A 25,500-nucleotide genomic window follows, 5' to 3' on the forward strand; every position below is an offset into this window, starting at 1 on the left:
CTCTGGGGGAGCAGCCCCGGGTAGGAACTATTAAGCAGCATTTAGTGACAAGCATCAAAAACACATTTTTAAAAACTTTAGCAGAATAAAGCTTTAGTTATTTCAATAAACAAGTTTTTTCAGTAAATCTTTGTTCACGCTCATTCGCACAAACACACACAACAGAGGTCAGGGGGCTTTAGAGTTTAACTTTAGGTTGGTGATCGCGATGTGTGACCAAGCACCCTAACTTAGTCATCCACTATGCAGCGAGACCAGACAGTGACTATATGCCCGATTTAACCGCTGGTCTTTATTTATTTATTTTTATTTTTAAAAAAAAACTTTGACAGAATAAAGACTTAGATATTTTATTAAACACACTTTTTTTCAGTAAATGTTTGTTTACGCTCATGTGCACAAACACACACATACCGGTGGCCTGGGGGGCTTTAGAATTTAACTTAGGTCTGTGAAAGTATAGGACCGCGATGTGTATTCAGACATTTAACATACACTACTGTCTATTGATAAGGAAATTATTTAATTCTGGCCTGATCATTCATGTTGGCTGACTTTTTAAATTTAGTGCACAGAGGTTGAAATAAGTGCATGGTATGCAAGTATTATGACATGCACATAGTAAACCTTTAAAATGTATGAACGTTTTCAGTCTTAATAGCCAAAACCATAACTATTCTACACGTCACGTAACAAAATTGGACATCTAACACGTACTACTTTAGAACACTACTGTTTTTGCTAGCATCATTATTATTATTATTGTTGTTGTTGTTCTTAGGGTTATTGTACAATAACAATATAGCCACCTCTTGTGCATTATGGGATGGGATTACTTTGTAACAAACCATTTGCAACCGTACCTGTAATGAGCTCTGAGGTTGAATAACGTTGACTGTTCTGTGATACTGCTGTCACAGAAGTCATTGGTGGCTCAGTTACTGCTGGCTGAGGAGACTCTGAACATGCAGCAGCAGGAGAAGAAGGAGGTTGTTCAGAAGAGGATGAAGCGTGTTCGGGCGTAGAGGTGAATGCTGGACGAGGAGGAGGTTTGGGTGGGGATGGACATGTTTACAGCTACGCTGCCGCAGCCAAGGCCCAGCTCCTCCAGTCTCTTGTTTGGTCTATTAAAAAAATGTGTTTAATAGGGTGATCATTTTTTCAACCCTGTCAATCAACTCAAAAAAAAAAGATGTGCAAAAATTTATTGAGTTCAGTTGACATTTAGGGTGTGCTGAAGCATTCTGAAATATTCATTTTTTTCCCGAAAACCCGATTAATAGGCTATGATTGGCATTAAGCGGTAAATTCGAAAGTCACTAACAAACAACTCTTCCGTAACGTCATTGCTACATTGTGCAATTTATTATGTCAGGCTACATTTCTATTCAGAAATCTGAGGTAACTAGTGTTAACTAAAGTAATCGATGTCATAATTGTCATTCATGCAAGGGTTGATGGTTTACTCGTAGACGCAGAAAATCCATGAAGTACAGACATCTTGTTACTGTCTGGGAAAAGCTTTCCATGCTCAGCAAACAAACTGTGTTTGTTCTTCACTATTTGTCAGTAAATCACTGTACTCCTGTATCATAGACATGCCTCTCTCTGCAGTGTCATTTGTCACCCACAGCACCCGTACAGTTTCCTCAGCCTTCAAATAGTCGTCGTTGGTTATCCAAGTCTCAGGAGCACTTTGAACAAAATGAGTCTGGAACTGACAACAGGTCGAAAAACTTCTTTGAATTCACAAAGTCATGTAACTGCATGGGGCAGCATGGTGGTGCAGTGGTTAGCACTGCTGCCTCACACCTCTGGGACCCGGGGTTGAGTCTCCGCCTGGGTCACATGTGTGCGGAGTTTGCATGTGCTCCCCATGTCATCGTGGGGTTTCCTCCGGGTACTCCGGTTTCCCCCCACAGTCCAAAAACATGCTGAGGCTAATTGGACTTGCTAAACTGCCCATAGGTGTGCATGTGTGAGTGAATGGTGTGTGAGTGTACCCTGCGATGGATTGGCCCCCCATCCTGGGTTGTTCCCTGCCTCGCGCCCATTGCTTCCGGGGTAGGCTCCAGACCCCCCACGACCCAGTAGGATAAGCAGTTTGGAAAATGTATGGATGGATGTAACTGCATTTCATTGATCTGGGTGAAATTAACTGTTATTCATTTTGGTGGATCTTCAGATGCTGGTTTCTGAAGCGCTGAAACCATAAACTTTTTCCTCTATGACATAAATATCTCTGTTAAAGAATGACAGTGTAATCAACTCGTCACTAAAGTACCAGAGACAGACACAGAGCTTTGTTAGGGCACTTCTTGCTGCTTGTGAATGAAGTGAAAACAGTATTTTCAGCAGATGCAGCTCATTTGCTGGAGCAATGATTGGCAGCCAAAACAAGAACCGCAATTGCAGGTAGACCTGAAGGCCAAATATGCAGAGATCTGCCAAGCCTTTTTGTTCACGGTTGGTAAGCTTGAAGTTAGAATATCGAAACAAGAATATTTTGTATGCATATATCAGCTTGGCCATGAAGCGAGCTTGATGCAATGCACCAGGTTTGGTAATATGAACACCACGGGGAGGCACAGCACCCAGAAACACAATGGCTAGTTCAGGTCGTTCTCTGTAGTCATGACAGGGTTATGCAGTCTGCAACTGAGAAACGTGTGACTTCTGCTCGGAAGTCGTGCACTGCTGCGGCTACTTGTGAGTCGCCAATTCCTGCCTTGTAGTCATTGTGAACTGAATGACTTGAAACATTTGAAAAGTCCAATTTCTGGACCACTTGTTGGACCCATAACTCCTACAAATACTTCGTCTAGCATTAGTTAGTGAATGTGATGACGGTAAGTCAAATACAACAGGTCTGAATTAATCTTGCCTTCAAACGACACACAGGCACTATTTTTTCGGCCAGTATTGCTCGCTGTGGTATCAAAACTGAGTGCTTTTATACGATCCTTAATTTCCCATGACTCAACCTCTTCCAGCATTGCATTAGCCATTGCTTCACCAGTGCTAGCGCTCAGTTTGGCAATGCAAAGAAGTCGATCAACTCCAGACCCAGACACAGTGATTGGAAGGTGGTCAACTGTTTGCCTTCAGTTCACTTGCTCTGAGAAAATGATGCTTTTGCATGCATGTAAAATGGAAGAGTGGTTGATATTGAAGTCGTCGACTTTCTGCCCAGAAGCATGAACAGCAGCAGAGTGTGTGCACTGCACTGCGAAAACTTGTTTTGGTGCGGTCAAGTTATTCTACAACATCAGCAGTCAGTAAGTTCCTTCCTCTCTTTCAGCTTATTTTGTTTTCTACATCTGCACGTCCAAACACTCTTTATGTTGAATCAGAAGATTCAGAGTGACTTGAGGAGAGCGCAATACTTTGGTTCAACAAATCTAGTTCTGCTTTCTGTTTTTCTTCCGACAGTGTTTATCCGGTTAATGATCAGTTCTGCATTTTTATTTAATAAAACTAAAGCGACTGTTGGTGGTAAAGCATTCTGCTACAGGGCCCCTATACAGTGTAATGGCTTACCAGCCTATGTTCGGGATGCTGAATTGGTCTGTCTTTAAATCTCGACTGAAGACCTATTACTTTAGTTTAGCTTACCCACAAGTTAGCACTTAACACCATAATTATGGCTGCTGATGCTGCTGTACGTGCCATTTCTACCTACCGTGCTTGTCCATTAATGTATCAGTGCACTCTGACACCTGCACTCTCTGCCTTCCTTCCCACACGTCTGGAGGGTGCCTGAGGGGGCACCTTCTGAGCTGCCATCAGGATCTACAGAAGGGTGCCATCACAGATGTGACCTGCGATCTATGACGATGTCGGTGCAGCTTCCATCCTGCCACCCGACAGGCCTATGTGGAGGACTGTCTCACTGATGGACCAGATCACAGTTTACACCTTACTCTTAGCAAACAATCCGGCTACTTCTCTACCTTCGTCCAGTAATGTTAGCATGCCCAGGGGGGTGGGGCTGCCAGTTGACCTTGGACCCCCAGAGGTTTTTTTTCTCCCCACTTGAGAGTTTTTGGTTCCTCTCCTCCGCTGTCATCTGACTTTCTCTTTCATTTTTACGTTTTTAACTGTTTCTGTGTTCTGTCGTTATCTCTGTTAAGGATGTTCCGCAACACACTCCTGTAAAGCGCATTGGGGCAACTTTGTTGTGAAAAGCGCTATTTAAAAATAAATTAAATTGAATTGAATTTAATTGAATTTACCAATGAAATGTTACATGAGTTTGGACATATCACACAGCCATAATAGAAAATTACAATCTTTAGACAACATTCACACAAACCACAGATGCTAATGGATTAAACTGCAAAGAGTATACATTCTGATTCTATAATGCAGAAACTGACCAAAAAGATTGAGAGTGACTTGAGGAGAGCGCAATACTTTGGTTCAACAAATCTAGTTCCACTTTCTGTTTTTCTTCCCACTTACAGCGTTTATCCGGTTAATGATCAGTTCTGCTTTTTTCTTTACCGACGATGCATCCACGCCTGCCATGACACCCTTTCGGCCTTGTTCACGTTGTGCAAGCAGAAAGGCTTTGTCTTCTTCAGCAGTAATTAATGACAATGCATCTGGTGAGCAATGTCAAATAAATCAGAGAATGTCTCTGTGAAGCCTTCTTCTGCTGTCTGCGATTCAGTCCGACGTCCTTGGTTATTCTTTAGCCTTTTTTCCATTTATAAGGGCCACCCTAGTGCATAATATAATCATAAATAGGGCTGTCCAAAATGAAGGTGTATATTATGTGACGACAGAAAAATGATAACTGTTTTATTAAATATTCATTTATTACATTGTGTTGCAAATCACAGTTAGTGGTAGTACATTTAAGCTATTTTATACATTTGAATGATACACTAGACAAATAAAAGTTAACAAGACATAAGTTTATCCTTGTGATCATTTTACATAAACTATGCTTTGAACCTACAGAAAATGTGCTATATCCTGATATGTATCAACGAGATATGAAATGACCTAAAATGTCACATGAGTTTGGACATATCACACAGCCATAATAGAAAATTACAATCTTTAGACAACATACACAGAAAACACAGATGCTAATTAGATAAACTGCAGAGAGTATAAAATTTGATTGTATAATGCAGAAATTCTAAGCCTGAAATCTGCGCTTAATTCATTGCAATGAAATGGTGCAGGAAAATGGCTGTACCTTCTACAACGATCTCCCCTTTGCAGCTGTCATTCTGGATCACTGGAAAACGAAGAGTCCTCTTCTATCGCCTTGGCATTTTTCTTGGCTTTCTCATAACTTTCTACGTACAAAATTTGCAGAGCAAAACAAATACAATCAGTGAATGAAATACAAAAACTTTTTTGGAGCTGAGTGGGTGATATGCCTCAATATAATGGTGCTGTATACTAACAAATTGGTGTTAACAAATGGTCAAGGTTAATTCACTGACCCAAAAACTTACCTGTTGAATAGGCGATTTCACCTGCATAACAGTGCCAGGAAATGTCAGGTTTTACCTGATTGGTTACAGCTTTTCCTATTTTGTCTGGCGAAACAAATGTTGACCACGGACACTTCTTCTCCCCCTTCATCCAGTGTTTGCTCACCACTGCTACTTCTTCCCGCTCAGGAAATTCCACCACATAAAATTCTGCCATCTACATGATTAGAAAAAGTGAACTCTAACTGCAACAGCATATTAAACTATCCATCCATCCATCCATTTTCCAAACCGCTTATCCTACTGGGTTACGGGGGGTCCAGAGCCTATCCCGGAAGCAATGGGCATGAGGCAGGGAACAATGCAGGATGGGGGACCAGCCCTTCACAGGGCACACTCACACACCATTCACTCACACAAGCACACCTACGGGCAATTTAGCAACTCCACTTAGCCTTAGCATGTTTTTGGACTGTGGGGGGAAACCGGAGTACCCGGAGGAAACCCCACAACGACATGGGGAGAACATGCAAATTCCGCACACATGTGACCCAGGCGGAGACTCAAACCCGGGTCCCAGAGGGGTGAGGTAACAGTGCTAACCACTGCACCACCATGCTGCCCCATGCTGTGATTCATTTTCAATAAATGGTAATGCTGACCCTACGCTATTTATTGCAAAAGCTTACACTTCCGCACAGCTTTCTGGACAAAAATCCATTGCGACATACATTGTTTTTACAAAATGTAATGCATATTTATTCATTAACAAGCTGTGCCTGCATTTTTCTATTATATGTGTGGAATTAGTTTCAGCTGAGACTCATAATAGAGGGTGGTAGGCTACTCGTGATATGAATTAGTTTCAGCTGAGACTCATAATAGAGGGTGGTAGGCTACTCGTGATATGAATTAGTTTCAGCTGAGACTCATAATAGAGGATGGTAGGCTACTCGTGATATGAATTAGTTTCAGCTGAGACTCATAACAGAGGGTGGTAGGCTACTCGTGATATGAATTAGTTTCAGCTGAGACTCATAATATATGGTGGTAGGCTACTCGTGATATGAATTAGTTTCAGCTGAGACTCATAATAGAGGGTGGTAGGCTACTCGTGATATGAATTAGTTTCAGCTGAGACTCATAATAGAGGATGGTAGGCTACTCGTGATATGAATTAGTTTCAGCTGAGACTCATAATAGAGGGTGGTAGGCTACTCGTGATATGAATTAGTTTCAGCTGAGACTCATAATATATGGTGGTAGGCTACTCGTGATATGAATTAGTTTCAGCTGAGACTCATAATAGAGGGTGGTAGGCTACTCGTGATATGAATTAGTTTCAGCTGAGACTCATAATATATGGTGGTAGGCTACTCGTGATATGAATTAGTTTCAGCTGAGACTCATAATAGAGGGTGGTAGGCTACTCGTGATATGAATTAGTTTCAGCTGAGACTCATAATAGATGGTGGTAGGCTACTCGTGATATGAATTAGTTTCAGCTGAGACTCATAATAGAAGGTGGTAGGCTACTCGTGATATGAATTAGTTTCAGCTGAGACTCATAATATATGGTGGTAGGCTACTCGTGATATGAATTAGTTTCAGCTGAGACTCATAATAGAGGGTGGTAGGCTACTCGTGATATGAATTAGTTTCAGCTGAGACTCATAATAGAGGGTGGTAGGCTACTCGTGATATGAATTAGTTTCAGCTGAGACTCAGAATAGAGGGTGGTAGGCTACTTGTGATGTGAATTAGTTTCAGCTGAGACTCATAATAGAGGGTGGTAGGCTACTCCTGATATGAATTAGTTTCAGCTGAGACTCATAATATATGGTAGTAGGCTACTCCTGATATGAATTAGTTTCAGCCAAATCATCTAACAATGAACTGTGTTACTCTGTGAGGGGGTTGGGAGGTGTTGCATCTTGGATATTTGTGCCCTTGAGAGGTAAAGTGGGCTATCCCACATTTTTGACCCCTACCTCCTTTTTATTGAATATTTTCAATTGGATAAGTTGTTATTATCTAAGTCATACCTATGTCCTTATCGAAAGACTTAGTGTTCTTATGACCGCCTGGCCGCACTATAAGTAGGTAAAACCAACACGGCGCTTCTAGTGTTAACTGTTTATTTGTGTTACTATTTGTGAGGAGTCTGCAGTAGATTGAGTTTCGGTGGGTTGTCGGATGGACAGGGTTGTGATAGGGTCACTTTTATGACTGCATGAAGTGCTCTTTTACCGTGGTCCACAAAATGACAGTAAATTTATTCAATAGTGACACTTCAAATGTGGCATTTATTATGAGTGCGCAGGCTTCATCATTCACAGGCTTTTCAGACGGGTGCTCAAACAGGGGGGCATGGCCGATGGGTACTTTTTGCCGCTGAAAATATTCGTGATCGCGTGGTGGGGGATATGGGCAGGATTCAGTGTAGTGTAGCACCAGGGAGATCCGCACATCCCAGCATGCCTTGCGAGCACTCGTGTATGTAGCCCTGTGTCTGTGTAATTGTAAATAGCTCTTGTATTGTTGTTGTTATGGTCAGTCGTTTTCCTGATCGTGGCGTGTATGTTTACCCATAACCAACATGTCTTGTGTGTGCCCTGTCCAGTCCTCACATGTTCCTAGCTTGTAGAACCATCCCATCATGTGTGCACCTTACAGTTTGCCGTCTGACTGTAGAAATTGATTATATTGACATTGAATTACTGGAAATATTTGCTTGTCCTTTGATTAATGATTGACACATTGACATATTGTCATTGAATCACTGTAAATACTGTACATGGTTAACATATGATTAATATGATTAACATAAGAACTACTCCTACATTTGTACTACCGTGTAAGATATTGTGTACGGCCTACTGCGACTGCTTCATAACTACTGGTCTTTGTGCACCAGGTGGGGCAGCTTCGAATCCCTTCATCCCCCTCCTTACTCTGCTGTTCGTCTCTCCAAAGTCTGATCTCTCTTCAGGGTCTGCGAAACCAACCGCAGGCAGCTCTCATGAGGCAAAGACACTTAGTATTTAAAATAATCTCTTCTTGCTTAAGGCCTAAGACATAACATATCATTGAACTATATCTACTATGAAAGTTACTGAAGGAACATGTAACAAATAACACAAGTGAAATACTGATGTCAACAAACATGACTTTCACCTCAAGTAGCAACTATATTTGTTAATGATTTGTACTTCAGTGGTAACGGTGTTACTACTAAGTATCTGTGTCCCCTCAAGCAAAGTGTAATCTCAATTTCTTTAATTTGTGATTTTGAGTTTATCATACTACCTATTGAATTATTTAATTATCATAAACAGGTGTCACAATATTATAAAATGTTGTAATCACATAATTTCGCTCCTCGCAATAGTCCTCTTTGGAATAATAGATATTTTTACGGAGGACTGAAATTATATTCAATAATCATTGGATAGAAAGGGATAGCTGGCCTATTTTTCATTTAGTGGATCATAATTATGATTTGTTATATCACATTCAATTTGTTCTAAAATAGGGGGCGGCATGGTGGTGCAGTGGTTAGCACTGTTGCCTCACACACATGTGTGCAGAGTTTGCATGTTCTCCCCATGTCGTCGTGGGGTTTCCTCTGGGTACTCCGGTTTCCCCCCACAGTCCAAAAACATGCTGAGGCTAACTGGACTTGCTAAATTGCCCATAGGAGTGCGTGTGTGAGTGCATGGTGTGTGAATGTGCCCTGCGATGGGCTGGTCCCACATCCTGGGTTGTTCCTTGCCTCGTGCCCATTGCTTCCGGGATAGGCTCCGGACCCCCCGCGACCCAGTAGGAGAAGCAGTTTGAAAAATGGATCTTCTAAAATATAACATTACTTGTTCAGTTAAAAGATTTTTTTCCCCTCCCCCCTCTGCGGAGGACTGCTTTATTTCTATTAATTTATTTAGTTTTATTTCCTCAGGAGAGGGAGAGAGAGGGAAAGAAGGAAGAAAACGGAAAAGAGGGGAGATAGAGATAGAGGGAGAGAAAAGAGAAAAAAAACACAGATAATCTGCTTTAATACCTGCTGATGAGAGAAAACAACAACCAACATCTGTACGAATCACAATGAACAGAAGCAACAGCAGAACAAGACAGTGTGTGCCCAGCAAGGGCCCGACAGAGCCAGGAGTGCCGGACCCCGCCAGGCAACTGTCGAGGGTGAGCCAGCACCCACCCGAGCATCCAGCCCCGGACATCGAGAACCACCAACGCACCAGCGGCCGGGCGCACACATATACAAGCATACGTTCCCACATAAACAAATATTCACACATTCACCAAACACAGAGACACACAAAAATGAACGCTGTACACATACTCTCACTCCCCATATATACTCTATATGGACCCCTATTTTTCCTCTGGCGAGGAGACCAGAAGATCACCCCGGACCCCACAGCAGCCGAGAAGCCCACCAGCCCAGACCCCGACCAGACGGCCAGCTCTTCCTCTCTCAGCCCCCAGCCCCAAATGGCGAACAGAGAACAGAGGTGTGAAAAGACCCCATGCCCCCCTTCGCCCGCTCAGATGTGGTGTTGGTGTGTGTTGTTCTAAAGTGCTTTTAAAACAGGTGAAGGGCATGGCACTAACCACCCCCTGCCGACCAACAGCTGGTGTTAGCTCGGCCTCTCCCCAGAGCCCTCAATGTCTGTGTGTGATTAAAATTGAGATGTGGGCCCTGGCACCAGAGGTAAGGCTGAATGAACAGACCGCCCTCTGGATGCCATTCTGTGTGCCCATCCTCAACGCCCTAAATGTATGTGTCATGAGAGAGTCAGTAATGAGAGTGTCTACGTTGTAGTGTATGAATGAGGTACAGGTGGTCGCGAGGGGACAGAGGAGGAATACCTACCCTGCATCCCAGCAACGCACCTACACCTCAAAGCCCTACATGTGTGGTGGTGTGATGGAGCGGGAGGAGGGAAGCATTTAGGGATGGGGAGGAAAGGAATGGGGGGGGGCAAAATACCTCCCCCCCCCGGAGCCAGCTCCCCCGCTGACCCCCATAGGCACTCCCCATTCCCCGAAATCCATCCAGGGAGGGGGGCCCAGGCCCATCCAGACCGGGGCCCAAGGCAGCAGCACCACCGGGCCCCACAGAGCCCAAGGCGCCCCACCGGGCCCCCCGGGGCCCAGGGCAGCTCACCAGAACCCACCACAGAGGAAAAACTACCCCCGCCCCAACAGTCTGTTAACTCCCAGATTGCATAAGACAAAAGACATCCAGGTTGAGTCCATCCTCCTCCTCTATTGGATTCCCCCCCCCCCCGCAGAGTGGATACCCCAAAAGCAGGGACCCCCTGCAGACAGATGCCCCCCTGCATGCACCAACCCACACCCCAGCAACACACCCACCAGGACCCAAGCCCCCCCAGCCCAGCCGGAACCCCGGCCCGGAGGCAGAGCGCCCCCAGAACCCCAAGCCCGCCCCGGATCTACCCAGCAGCAGCACGGCCGCCAGGCCGGTAACCTACGTCCGCCGGCACAGACTCCCCCAGCAGCGCCGCCTGCAGCCGCCAGAAGGACCCCACCCAAGAGCCACCAAAGCCCCATCCAGGTCAGGACCGCAGTCCCATCGCCGAACCCCCCCAGCAACCCACCCCCAGGGAACAGCAATGACCAAAGTGGGACAAAACCGTGACCCCCCACCCCCACTAGGTGATGGAGCTGATCAAAGGAGCCCAGAGAGATTGATCTAGTGTGGCGGCAGAAGCTGTATCAAGACTAATATGGTTCAATAAACTGTCTCTATATTGGTTGATATTAAGATTATTTTTATTTTTCCAGTTCATAAGGACAGTCAGGGGCGACATGGTGGTGCAGTGGTTAGCACTGTTGCCTCACACCTCTGGGACCCGCGTTCGAGTCTCCTCCTGGGTCACATGTGTGGAGTTTGCATGTTCTCCCCGTGTCGTCGTGGGGTTTCCTCCGGGTACTCCGGCTTCCCCCCACAGTCCAAGAACATGCTGAGGCTAATTGAACTTGCTAAATTGCCCGTAGGTGTGCATGTGTGAGTGAATGGTGTGTGAGTGTGCCCTGCGATGGGCTGGCCCCCCATCCTGGGTTGTTCCCTGCCTTGTGCCCATTGCTTCCGGGATAGGCTCCGGACCCCCCGCAACCCAGTAGGATAAGCGGTTTGGAAAATGGATGGATGGATGGATAAGGACAGTCTTCTTAGCAATGCATAAGGTGGTGAAAGCCATGTGGGTTGTGTTAATCTCCGTAGTGACACGATCTAGGTCGCCCATGACTGAAGGAGAAGCTGGAATGGTACATTTCAGAAAGTGTCCTGTATATTTTAGGCAGTAATTTGGGGGTTTTGAGATTAAGGAATTCTGCCACACTTGGTGGTATTTGTAATTTGATTTGATTAGACCTTAATTTCTTTTTTACTATAGATTTAACTTGTTGATATTCTAAAAATCTATTCTTGTTAATCCCATATTGTTTAACTAATATGTCAAAGGGAATAAAGTCTATTCCTTCGAATATATGTTCCAAGTATTTAATACCTTTACAACTCCAATCTGGGAAGTTTATCATATTATTATTTAGTAGTACATCAGGGTTGTTCCAGATGGGAGTACGTTTGCATGGGATTAATGAAGACTCAGTCGCTTTTAGAAACTCCCACCACGCTGTCAGAGAAGAGCTGATACTGATACTTTTGAAGTATTCGTGTCGTTTAATGTTTGAGCTAATGAATGGTAGATCCGAAATCTTTATATTATTGCATAGTGCTTGTTCTACGTCTAGCCAAGGCTCATCTAAGAGGGTATGTTTTAACCACCCTGAGATGTTTTGGAGCCTGTTGGCTAAGAAATAGTGGTGAAAGTTAGGCAGATCTAGTCCTCCTTTGTCCTTAGTCCTTTGCAGTGTTTTTAAGCTAATACGTGGGGGGTTATCTTTCCAGAGGAATTTAGAGATGGTGGAGTCCAGAGATCTAAACCAGTCAGGTGGTGGTTTGCTCAGGATAATTTCAAATAAATAATTAATTCTTGGCAAAACCATCATTTTTATTGAGGCGACCCTTCCCATAAGTGATATGGGTAGGGACTTCCACCTAACCAGATCATCCTCTACTTTTTTTAAAAGTGGGGTATGGTTTAGTTTAGTTAAATCTGCCAGCCTAGGTGAAACGTTAATACCTAAATATTTAATATCTCCAGACTGCAGTGGAGTGGGAGAATTATTCTGGAAGGAGCAATTAATTGGAGAACTGTAGATTTTAACCAATTTATCGAATAATCTGAGACTCTTGAGAAAGAGTTTATTAATATAATTACCTCAAAGAGAGTGCTTTGTTAATGCTGGAGAAAAAGTAACACATCATCCGCATAAAGACTTACCTTATGTTCTACATTCCTGCGTTTAATGCCTTTGATCACTATAGCCTGTCTAATTGCTGCTGCTAGTGGTTCAATAAAAATTGCAAATAGTGAGGGGGAGAGAGGGCATCCCTGCCTGGTGCCCCTCTTGAGACAGAAACTGGAGGATGTTTGGTCATTCGTCCTGACATATGCTGTTGGGGAACTATATAATATTTTTAACCAGTTTTTGAAAGAGTTTCCGAAACCCAATTTGCGTAAAGCTGCAAATAAAAAATTCCAGTTAACTCTATCAAATGCTTTTTCTGCATCTAGAGACAATATTGTAATTTGAAGGTTTTTATTGCATGAATAGTCTATCAGGTTAAGTAATCTTTGTGTATTTGTTGATGAGTGCCTCCCTTTTATGAAACCAGTCTGGTCAGGATGAATTATGAGAGGGGTTATCTTCTCTATTCTTTTTGAGAGAGCTTTGCAGATTATTTTAAGGTCAACGTTAATAAGGGATATTGGACGATAGCTGGTAGGCAATGTAGGGTCTTTGCCTGGTTTTAGCAAGAGACTAATGTTAGCGAATTCATATTTGGTGGTAGCCTACCATTTTCCCTGGTTTCTTGCAACATTCTGTATAATGTTGGTGCCAGAATTGTCCAGAATTCTTTATAGAATTCTGCTGGAAATCCATCTGGACCTGGCACCTTTTTATTGGGCATACCGTTCAGGGCTTCCTGGAGTTCACCTGGAGTCAGCGGAGAGTCCAGTGCCATCGCTTGATTGTCTGATAATTTCGGAAGGGTTATACTATCAAGAAACTGATCAATTTCGTCTTTAGATGGGTTTATCTGTGGTGAATATAAAGATTTGTAAAAGTCCCTGAAAGTGTTGCTTATTCTGTCAGGATCATATACTGTATCCCCAGTTGAGTCTTTAACAGCACATATAGCTGTTTTTTCTTATTTATTTTTAACTGATTAGCTAAAAATTTACCTGATTTCTTACCATGTTCATAATTTTGTCAGCGAAGCCTTTGTGCTAAGAATTGAGTTTTTTTATTAATAATTTCATTTAATTCTAGTTTTGCTTTACGTATTTTATTCAGCATTTCCTGTTCCTGGGATGATACACAGGCTTCTTCTAAGGATTTGATGGTTTCTTCTAATTCCTGGATACACTTGTTTTCTTTTTTCTTTTTATGTGATGAGAATGAGATTATTTTACCTCTCATCACAGCTTTGCCTGCTTCCCAGAGAACAGATGCTGATGTTCCAGGCAGGTCATTATAGTCTAAATATAAAGCCCACTCTTTTTTAAAATAGTTAATAAAGTCTCCATCTTTAAGCAATGATGTATTAAATCTCCAGTTTCTACTTGGTGGAATGGCCTTCCTATTTATTAGGGTTAAAGAAACAGGATCATGATGGCTGACAGCTATAGGGTGTATCTCTGTGTCTGAAATGTCACTCAGCAGTGAGCTACTGACTAGGAAATAATCCAGACGAGAGTAAGAGTGATGGACATGTGAGAAGAAAGTATATTCCCTAGGGGTGGGGTGAAGAGAACGCCATGCATCGCAAAGTCCGTAGTTGCTCATGTACTGTTTAACTATATTAGTGGATTCCCAATTGCGCTGAGCAGCTGTACTGAGCCTGTCCATTTCTTTATCTAGTCCAAAGTTGAGGTCGCCCCCCAGAACAAGTGCGCAATCTAGGTGTTCAGAGAGTGCGGTAAAGAAAACGTGGAAGAATGAGGGGTTATCAACATTTGTACCATATACTGTACTATATACATATACTAACAATATACAACTTTTTGTTAAGTATAGATAATTTAATGATTATAAATCTACCCTCTGGATCTATAACTGTGAAACTGACATTTGCACATGCAAATGAATGAGGTATAAGCGAGCGTGTACACGCTTGTGCATGTGTGTGTCCTACGTGTCTGTGTGCGCTATGAGGTCAGAGTGGTTTTGGATTGGGAACAGAACTCTGCGTCGCTCCAGGATCTCTTTGGGGAACTGGTCGTTTACGCCAAAGTCCGTTCCTTTTAGCTCCCTGCCGCGGCTCTTCACCTGCTCCTTCTGCTTAAAATGTCCAAATTTAGCCACAATAGGACGCGGTCTCAGTGCACCAGGCCTCTTGGCTCCCAGCCGATGGACTCTCTCAAAGCAGATGTTTTTCAGGTGGGTCTTCATAAAGGTTTTAACAGTAACTTCTGCGTCCTCTTCGGCAGATTCCGAGATGCCTGAAAACACCAGGTTTTCGCTCATGTTACGGGCCTGTAGATCAATGACAGTCTCTTTTGTTTTTTATTTTCTTCATTTAGATGGGTCACATTTTCAGTTAGAGACTTAACCGTTTTCAACAGAGAGTTTCCACCTGCTGCTGGCTGAACTCCAAAGATTCCCTCAGGGATTTGAATTCCTGATGTAGAATCTCGACCAGAGCCAACCTCGCGTCGAAGCTGGACAATCACTTGTCGATTGAATCCAGGATGTCGGCAAAGTCTTTACCAGTCGGCGATGCTGTGCCGGGGGAGTCTGCCGGGCGACTTCTTTTGGAGGACGGCGTCTCGCTTTTGGCTGGAGAAGATGCATTTGCGTTCTTCTTCATGACTATAATGTCGAAGTACCAGTCGATGTATTCCTGAAGAGATTCCAAATTCCCCTTGCTGTCCTCGCTGTTCATTCAGATTTTCCCTCAAGTCTCCGGTGTCTGACATCACCTACAGCATTTCTTTTAGCTTTAACAAAATGATCCTTATACATATTAAGAAAAAATGTTAACTACAGTACATTGTATATATGCCTGGTGATTTTTGATTGAGTTTGATTATCAAACTCTAAAGGTCAGTCCTTGGGGTGTGCACTTGTGTGCGTGTCTGGGGTTTTGTGTCTGTGTGTGTGTGTCTGTGTGTGTGTGTGTGTGTGTGTGCGTGTGTCTGTGTGTGTCTGTATGTGTGTGTGTCTGTGTGTGTGTCTGTGTGTGTGCGTGTGTGTGTGTGCGTGTGTGTCTGTGCCTGTGTGTGTCTGTGTGTCTGTGTGTGTGCGTGTGTGTCTGTGAGTGTGTGTCTGTGTGTGTGTGTGTGTCTGTGTGTGTGTCTGTGTGTGTGTCTGTGCCTCTGTCCTGGGGGTCAGACTGGAGAACCTGGCGGAGGTGTCTGAGAGGAGAATGCTGAAAAAGCTTCTCAGTATCATGGACAGCCCCTCCCACCCCATGTACGCAGACATGATGGGTCATCAGAGCTCCCACAGCAAAAGACTAACTGCCTCCAAATGCAGAACCGAACGACACAGGAAATCCTTTCTACCTGTGGCAATAAGACTGTATAACTCTTCCTCATTTTGTAGGTGATTTTTTCAGAACTGTCATTAATCCTTATTTGGATTGTGCAATATTACACATCTGTTTGGTATTGAATGTTTGTTCTATCCCATCATCACATGCTGCTATCTCAATTATTCAAGGCACTACACTAAGACACTTTTCATTACCACATGCACTAATAATCTGTTATTTTATATTTGTTATAGCTTAGTTACAGTTTTTTTTTTTTTTTACTTTGTACAGAGTATGAGTATTTAGGAGTATTTATATAATTATAATACAAAGTATTACTCATAGTTATTTGCACTATTATTTTCTTTACCTTACCTTTATTCCTATTGTTGCACTGAGCATGTAAAGGACAAAAGAATTTCCCTCGGGATAAAGTTTTTTCTTATCTTATCTTATCTGTGCGTGCGTGTGTGTGTGCGTGTGTCTGTGTGTGTGTGTGCGTGTGTCTGTGTGTGTGTGTGCGTGTGTGTGTGTGCGCTCGCATGAGTGTGAACAAACATTTACTGAAAAAGCTTGTTTATTAAAATAACTAAGGCATTATTCTACCAAAGTTTTTAAATGTTTTAATGTATGTCACTACTGTAAATACCAGGCACTAGTTCCTATAGCTAATACATGTAATTAAATAAACCGGGGGCGACTTATTTAAAATAAACTAACAAAATACAGCTAAAATGTTTTTGATGTTGGTTGCTAAATGCCGCTCACTACACAGCAAATGTGCCAGTGTTACATTAACACTGCATGGTGTTTATTTGGGTCCAGTGTTATCTTTCACACTTTACAGAGTGCCTTGCGTGTTGTTTTTACAGTGTTAAACCTTATTAACTCAAATAGTGTTCAATTTACACCATAGGGTGTTACTGTAAGTCACTGAGTCTCCACCTCCACATATCTGCCCCATTTTAATATGCGCACAAGAAGTCATGAGGACCAGAAGAGCCGTCCCACATTTACCCACCACCATGAGAAAGACTCTGACCAAACAGGACCTTACAGCTGTTTCTTGGTTTATATTGAAGGTTTGCTGGCTCAGTTCTGGCTGATCCTGAAGGTTAGAGAGCTGTGGTGCTGGTGGGTTTATAGTATGTTGGTGTGAAGTCAGCAAAAATCTCTTGGAAACCGACAGCACACGTTTCCAGAGTGGTATATGTTTTAATGGGGTGGGGGTGTATTTGATTGCCGGTCCTGCTCTTGAATGTTTAGCATATGTGGAAAGGTGTTAGGACAGTTGTGATGCCCTTTTCTGTGCAGCTCCTGGTATGGTGTGAACCCATATAGACACCATGCAGTGTTAATTTAACACTGGCACATTTGCTGTGTACTTTTAATAAGTCAACTATTTAGCAGAGCTGGGCAGTTTTATAGCTATTCAGAGTTTCTGTCAGTTTTTGAAATCCCAATAAGCGCTAAAGTTTGCCATTGTTTTTGATACAATCCCTGATGGAGTAGTTATGTTGTTGAAGAATTTTGTTCCATCTATGGATCCTGTTGAATCTGCTGTTGGTAAGGTGTGTTTTTCTATACATGCTTTTCAAGAAATAATAGTTAAAAAATCAGGACATTCTTTACCCAAAACTACACCTTCGTTCCATATGTTGTTTCATACTGGAATGGCATAGTGGATAATATACCTTGGAAAAATGTGTGGACTTTACCATGTAAGTTTTTATTAACAAGTAATGTAGAAGTCACCTTTAAATTGTCACATAAAGTTTATCCGTCCAAATATTTTCAATCTAAAAGGATGAGAGAGATTGACACCAGCTGTTCTTTCTGTGAATGTGTGACTGCAAAACTAATGTTCGTTTATTTTGGTCTTGCCCTTTTTCTGAAAAATTCTACTCTGATATGCTTAACATGATACAAACAAATGTATGTCATAATTTTCAGTTTTCTTGTAAAGATGTTTTTTGCGGGTTTTTGTGTCTGGAAGAATACATGTCACGATCGCCGTCGGGCGAGCAGGGAGCGGAGAATCAGGAACTCCGGCGTATTAGGTAGAACAAACAGACGAGGCGAAACACGGAGCACGACGTCAATGACGGAACTGGGGATACGTACTCTGATGTGGACTTAAATACACAGGACTGAATGAAACAAGAAACATCTGATAACGTCGGGGTTCCACGTGAGGTTAACGAGGGGGGCGTGGCACACAGGAGGATCGTACGAGCCGAGCGTGACAATACAGATAAATTTAATACTACTAATTTAATATTCATAAATGTAAATACAATAAATCTAACCTATTTTTCCTTGTTCACAAATTAGACCTAATAAATTATATTAATCTAATCAGAAAGTCTAAAAATAAAAAACAATCAGAACTGTATCCTGATTTGATGCGTTTTTACCTGATGTATAGACATAGTGCTAAAATGTTCTGTCATATTTGGTATTGAGATGGTATCTTTTACTTTGTAATAACTCTGTCTGAATATCATTTTTTGTTTTTGTTTTGTTTAATATTCTGTCTGTAAAATATATTACCTGTACTTGTTGAGTATTGGAATTTTTTTTTTAAGTGTGATTCAAGTGTTTAGTTTGACCTTTACTTCGCTACAGCAGTTAATATATTTTGATGAAACTATAAAATTACACAGTTTTGTCTGTCACCCCCCCCCCCCCAATAGCTTGGATTCCCCCATTTCTAAATTTCTCAAATCGCCACTGTTAATGATTTAAGTGTTACTGCAGTAGTGATGGGAATTCCGGCTCTTTCGGCTCCCAAGTGGCTCTTCAGATTTTTTTGGTGCTTAAATGAATTTATTACCAAAAATAATGTAAAATTATTAGTGAAATGAATTACTATGGGGGGCGGCATGGTGGTGCAGTGGTTAGCACTGTCGCCTCACACCTTTGGGTCCCAGGTTCAAGTCTTGCCTGGGTCACATGTGTGTGGAACGTTTTGCCCAGGGGCCCACACAACCCATAATCCGTCCCTGCTGGCCCCCCATCCTATGTTGTTTCCTGCCTCGTGCCCATTGTTTCCAGGATAGACTCCGGACCCCCTGCGACCCAGTAGGATAAGTGGTTTGGAAAATGGATGGATGGATGGAATTACTATGGTTGGAAATCGCATGCAATCATTTTAGCCAATTCCTCATCAGTTGTTTTCTGTTTTACTGGAGTCATAGCTTTTTGCACAAACTGTCTCATAGAGCTCTAGGTTGTAGGTCTAGGTGGTTGTGGTGCTGTACTGGATGACGGTGTAGACATTGACAAACTGGCACTTTCAACAGTTGCAGTAGACAAACTGTCACTTTCATTAGTAGCAGGTTCATTTGCTTGCCTGTTTACTTCCCACTGCACTGATGGATGTACAGTTCTCATGTTGCACCTTGCACGCTCTACACTCTGCCTTTGTATTATCAATGTAATTGAAATGTATCCAAATTTTACTCCGTTTCCTGCAGTCATTCATTTTGTCGCACGCGTCTCCTTCCCTCCTGTTTCTCTGTCTTGTGCGTGTGATTGCTGTATTTGTCTATGGGTGCGTTCGACTTCACGCAGCTATTTACGGCACTGGCTTAAAGCAATACATCATGGTTAGATTTCTTTTTGTCCAACTTCGGCCGGCGCTGCAAAACGTCACCATGTCACATGGTACAAAAACTTCACGAGAGCAAGACGACTTAAGACTTAAGCCCAAGTCGAACGCATCCTGTAGCATCGCCCCTCCCCTTCTTGCTCAGAGCTCAACCGCATCGTGCGGTTGACCAATCCGTGCGCCTTGAAAAAAAAATAAAGAAAGAAAAAAAGCGGCTCTGACTCCGGCTCACAGGCAGGAGCCGGCTCCGATCGTCCACTTCAAAGAGCCGGCTCCGAGAGCCGTTTCGTTCGCGACCGACACATCACTATACTGCAGTACCGCTTTTAACACGCACGATCATCCTGAATCTGTGTTATAAGGCCACTTAAAAAAAAAATGGTTCTCGTCCTTTTTACAAATTTTGATTGACTGTTTGGACTTTCAAATATGTAAGAAAAAACATATTTGAAAATACATACCGAAGAGAGCAGACCTACTTAGTACGCCTCCTCAGTTCTTCCAGTTTGTTGCGTTTCAAATATATTAAATGTAAGAAAATACAAGAATGTAAATTCCTTGATCCATGTGTATCTCATAAAAAAATGATACTATTTGAAACCAATATTCTGTTTGTCATTCCCATTCTAAATGAACAACCAAGATTTTAAAATATATATCTAGAAAGAAAGTGTATTAGAACATGTTAAAACACGAGGAATTTACAAAATACAGGAACCTGAATGGTTGAACAAGGAAATGCAACTCTACAAACAAGTACTTAAGAACATGTACCACATCACTACCCCAGATTTAAATCTTTGCACCAGCCCATCTCAGGTAGAGACAAATTTAGGTTCATGAAACCATTCCAAGACTAGGATTACACAATGTGGATCAATCGTCGATGTGGAATGCGCGGGAAATTCAAATTTCGTCATTCTTGGGCATTTTCCATGCGATTTTTACGAAAAGAAAAAAAAATAAAAAATTCGGGTCAGAGGCATTTCGGCGGGTCGGGAGGGGACGAGAACCATTTTTTTATTTTTTAATTATTTAATTATTTATTTTTTATTATAAGTGGCCTAACCGAATTACGGTTATTGTTACTAATAGATGTGGACCCCTTGTTAGTTTCCCATATGCTAAATATTGTGTTCAATGTTATTATTTTGCACTGTTATTTGCATTGTTCATCTCTTGTGATAGTGTAACGTACTGCGTGGCTGATGGGTTTAGGGCAGGGACAACTGTGGTGCGATTCAGGCAGGCAGGGTAACAGGAGCGGAGCACACACAGGCACTTTGGCCAGCTCGCGGGGGGGTCCACCGAGTGGAGTGCAAAGAGCGCATGCGTCATGCAGAGCACTCGACCAGGATCGCAGCGTACAGTCCTGTTTAACAAGCGGGTTTTTGTGCTTGTGTTTCAGGTGAGCGAAACTGTTCAAAAGAAGGGGCAAAGTGAAACTTACTGTGTGATACTCACGTAACTGTTTTAGGATAAATGTAAATCGATCAGAACAGTTACGAATGAGTAATACAGAAATATTAATGAATATCAGTAAGGGAAAACCTGTAGCTACTCAGACCATACAGTTGTACGAGCTCGCCCGAACATTATCAGTGTGCGTATTGAGGAAAGTAAATTGTGGGATTATTGATTGTTTATATGTATAAGAACGAATGTGTTTATCTGTGTGTTAAGTAGTTGTTTCGAAGCGAATCGACATAAATGTTTAAAAGTAATTGTATGTGTAAAAATGGAATGAGCGCGAGTGGAGTGCAAAGAACGCATGCGTCATGCAGAGCACTCGACAAGGATCGCCGCATACAGTCCTGTTTAACAAGCGGGTTTTTGTGCTTGTGTTTCAGTGTTTTTCCGGTGAAGTAAAAATCATCACATTATTGAAAAAGAACCCTATGCATGCCTGTAATTTATTCACCTTGTCCAAGTGTGCAACATAGACACATAGATAATATCCCCCCAAAACCCTACGAAGTGCCGCTGAGTCCGTGTCCATTTTTTGCATGAGACTGAGCTGATCATTTCCTGCCTGTAAACGAAAGTGAAATTAAGTGTCGACATTTTAAAGGCAGAGTCGCCATTTTATCAAGAAACATTTTATCAAGATTCTGGAGTAATGTAAAGATATTCTATGTTTCAAGGTAAGATTAAATTAATAATAAAATTGATATGTTTAACACAGCCTACATATACAGCGGAATTTAAAAATTTCAATATAATTAAACATTAAATATACGTCCGTACAGCACAGTAGGTACGTGTATCAGAAGATTTTTCAAAGATCTTGCCTGAAGAGTTTTCAAATTAACATCAATAATATTTAATTACTTGCGCTCAGCCATGAGTTCGCCTAATATACTGTGCTGCGTAACTATGGACCGGGACGTAGGCTGTAATATTTTGAAGCTATATTAAGTTTTTCTTTTATTAAGTGTTGGGGATTAATGCCAGTGTGCCGAAACATCCGGGTTAAACTCTATGCTTAACATTTTATTAAATCAAAGGTTTTACTACGGATCTGTTCTGTGTTCTCCAATCTGAAATGTGCTGATCTTAATTGTAGTCATACTTTGCAGTCGTATTTAAACTGTTTAATGCAAATAGTACGCAAGTCTGATTTTAATAATTGGTAAAGAATAAGTCAAACGCAACCCACAGCGCAGCTGAATGACAGAAGGTGGTGTCACTTACTCCGCCAAACCGTGAGTAGTGGAGCCGACCAATCACAACAAATCATTAACAGTAATAAGCTAGAAAGAGATCTCTCAATGGAGGAAATTGATGATTTTATATCGTCCAAGGCGTTTAGAGATTTTTCAATACCATCGATACGAGCCAAAATTCGGTCCAGCACAGAATCGGCGCCGCCCGCAATAGAATGGGAGTCGTCGTCTGCCTGACCAGCGGATACTTGTAGAGCTGATTAATTTTTTTTCTTGTCAGTGTGAGAACGAGTTGAGGAAAAAAATGGGAACATCTTTGTGACTTCGACATGGTTAAAGTATATTCGGAACTGTTGTAATAGCGATTTGGACTTGTCATACTTTTAGGTCCCTTGGAAATCAGTCTCAGAATCAGAATCGGGTTTATTGGCCAAGTATGTGAGCGAACACATACAAGGAATTAGATTCCGGTCGATGGTCTCAAGCACTACAGTGTAAAAACAACAATCTACAATATGAATATGTATTATGGATTTATATTTATAAATATAAAGGTAAATGTTAAAAAAATGTATAAAAGTTATTTGTACGTATAATATGTTTATACTATTTATAAATGTAAATATATTTATGGATACTGTGTATATATATATACATGTGTACATATATACATACATATATACATACACACACATATATACATAAAGTGTGTAAATGAACAATACGATATAGTAAGCAACGTAAATCTTATATACAGAAAATACAAATATTACAGAAATATATCCCACAGACTGTACATACAGTGCAGTTGCAGTGCTGTAGGTGTTTAGCAATGTGACAGATCAGCTGTTTAGGAGGGAGATGGCGAGGGGAGAGAAGCTGTTCCTGTGTCGGGTGTCCTGGTCTGCAGGCTTCTATATCGTCTGCCAGAGGGCAGCAGGTCAGAGAGTCTGTGTCCAGGCTGTGTGGGATCTGTGATTATTTTCCTGGATCTTGAGAGATCTGAGATACTTAATCTCCTCCACTTGGAGAAGTACCTCCTCCCCGACCCAGAGAGCACTCCACCCTTTTCCGACTGAGGACCATGGTCTCGGATTTGGAGGTGCTGATCCTCATCCCAGCCGCTTCACACTTGGCTGCGAACTGCTCCAGTGAGAGCCGAAGGTCACAGTCCAGTGAAGCCAACTGAACCACATCATCTGCAAAAAGCAGAGACCCAATCCTGAGGTCACCAAACCCTCAGTGCCCTGGCTGTGCCTAGAAATTCCATCCATAAGTCTAGTCAGAACCTCACAGCCTCACTCACCAGCTCAGGCTTCTTCTCCACCAGAGAGATGACATTCCATGTCCCTAGAGCCAACTTCTGCAGCTGAGGATCCCAGTGAAATTCCCCGCCTTCGACCACTGCCCAATTCACACTGCACCCGACCCCTTTGGCCCCTCCTACAGGTGATGAGCCCACTGGAGGGGGAGCCTATGTGCCTTCTTCAGGCTGTGCCCGACCAGGCCCCATGGGTGCAGGCCTGGCTGTGGGGGGGGGGGGGGAAGGGAGGGCCCGGTGACCCACATCCGGGGGAGGGAAACCGTGAATCTATGTTTTTCCTCATCATAAGGGGTCTAATGAGCTGCAGTTCGTCTGGTTCCTCACCCAGGACCTGTTTGCCTTCGGTGACCCTACCAGTTAGCTCCTGGGATCACTGGAACACGCAAACCCCTCCACCACCATAAGGTGTCATCTCCAGGAGAGGATGTTTATACATATAATTATTTATAAAAGAATGTGAAATTGAAATTTTGCACTAAACCTCTTTACTATGTGTAATTCTACACATGGAACATAACAGAATGGAGACACAATTCATCAGTTTGATGTAAAAATACTGAGTACTGGATATTGTGTATTTATCTACTTACCATTCATGTTCACAGAGGCCCCAGCAGGAATCATCTGGTCTGGATCAGCATAAAAATGAATGGATCTGCTTCTGAAAAGCGCCCCCCTGTGGAGTGTAAGAGAAAGAGCCCTGAGAGGTAACAGTGTTACAGCCCACTAGCATGCATGTCTCTCTGGGTCTATAGTCAGGCCAGAACATAAAAGTAAACTGGGCTCCTAGCTAGGGCTGGTCAGTGGGCAGCACTTTAATATGTGTAGCTTCATAAAAAGACCTCGCCATCTTCTGTCTTCACCGTCTTCTTCCACAATTAACCAGTTCTTTTATTCTAGAGGCGAGTAACAGACCATCCCTCCTATACAAAATGGGCACATAACAAAACTAAACAAACAAACAAAAACATATATAAACAGGTAAAAAGGAACATCAGTCTAGTCTAGTTATGGAGGTTTTTAATGGTCATACTAAAAGTTTCATATAATATTTAAATTTTAGATGAGATAATTTCCTTAAAAGCTGACTGTAAATAAGTCTGTTTACATGAAGAGCTTCACAGCATATCAAAGTACATGAAGGCAGAGCAGAAGGCTAAACAGCAGTGTGATGCCGTCCCCATTGTATGAATTATATTTATACCATGAGGGTTTGTTTCCTCTCGCTGCCCACAGTGTCCTGATGGAGAGAGCAGACTCCCCTGTACCCAGCTGTGTTTCCCTGAAGAGTGACGCGTCAATGGATCGACCACTCGTCTTCAGAGAGGGACCTTTTCCTACAGATCAAAGGTAAATGTGCATTTAAACAAACACTGTTAATGACATTCAGACTCTCAGTCAAATGGCACAGAGACTCATACAAGCTATGAGGAAATAACATATTTATAATGAATGCACCAATTTTTACCTTTAACAGATTCCTTCACCTTGAGAATTTAAACAAAAGTTTTGTCTGTATTCTATATAAATAACATCTGAGGTAAATGGATGAGGATTACTGTAAAACCTGACTTTCTGCGAGCTGGAATTGGAAATTATTTAATTGCAAAGTGGATTTTTAATTTCAGTCCTCAGCACAGAGCTGGAAAAAACTGGTTTGCCTGTTTCCCCCCTGCATGTCCATTAAAGAATGACTCGACAATAGATTGTCAACATGCGAGATGGATGTTTTAATAAATTAATTGCACTCTCATGATTTCGTTAGATTATGCTCAGACGAAGGCTTTAGTTTAACA

At 42.3% G+C, this 25,500-nt stretch overlaps 1 protein-coding gene and 1 long non-coding RNA gene across 5 annotated transcripts in view; one reads left to right on the top strand and one right to left on the bottom strand.

Moving 5' to 3' along the window:
- Positions 1–21,001: 21,001 nt before the first annotated feature.
- Positions 21,002–25,500, top strand: part of LOC125721414 (NACHT, LRR and PYD domains-containing protein 12-like) — a 269,652-nt gene continuing 265,153 nt past the window's right edge. Inside the window, exons 1-4 of one of the 4 annotated variants that reach the window (XM_048997301.1) lie at positions 21,740–21,858; positions 23,711–23,829; positions 24,310–24,411; positions 24,941–25,054. In XM_048997301.1, coding sequence (XP_048853258.1) covers positions 24,350–24,411; positions 24,941–25,054 — 176 coding nt within the window. In that variant the 5' untranslated portion in view covers positions 21,740–21,858; positions 23,711–23,829; positions 24,310–24,349. Of the gene's footprint in view, positions 21,123–21,734; positions 21,859–23,710; positions 23,830–24,309; positions 24,412–24,940; positions 25,055–25,500 lie in introns of those variants that run through there. The other 3 variants (XM_048997302.1, XM_048997298.1, XM_048997299.1) reach the window with 3 other exon arrangements.
- On the bottom strand, positions 21,545–22,596 carry LOC125721452 (uncharacterized). The gene is made up of 2 exons (XR_007385752.1): positions 22,409–22,596; positions 21,545–21,746 (listed from the first exon to the last, which is right to left on the bottom strand). It is a non-coding gene; the product is annotated as an uncharacterized LOC125721452 (long non-coding RNA).

This window comes from Brienomyrus brachyistius, unplaced genomic scaffold (assembly GCF_023856365.1).
Source record: "Brienomyrus brachyistius isolate T26 unplaced genomic scaffold, BBRACH_0.4 scaffold33, whole genome shotgun sequence".
NCBI lineage: Eukaryota > Metazoa > Chordata > Actinopteri > Osteoglossiformes > Mormyridae > Brienomyrus > Brienomyrus brachyistius.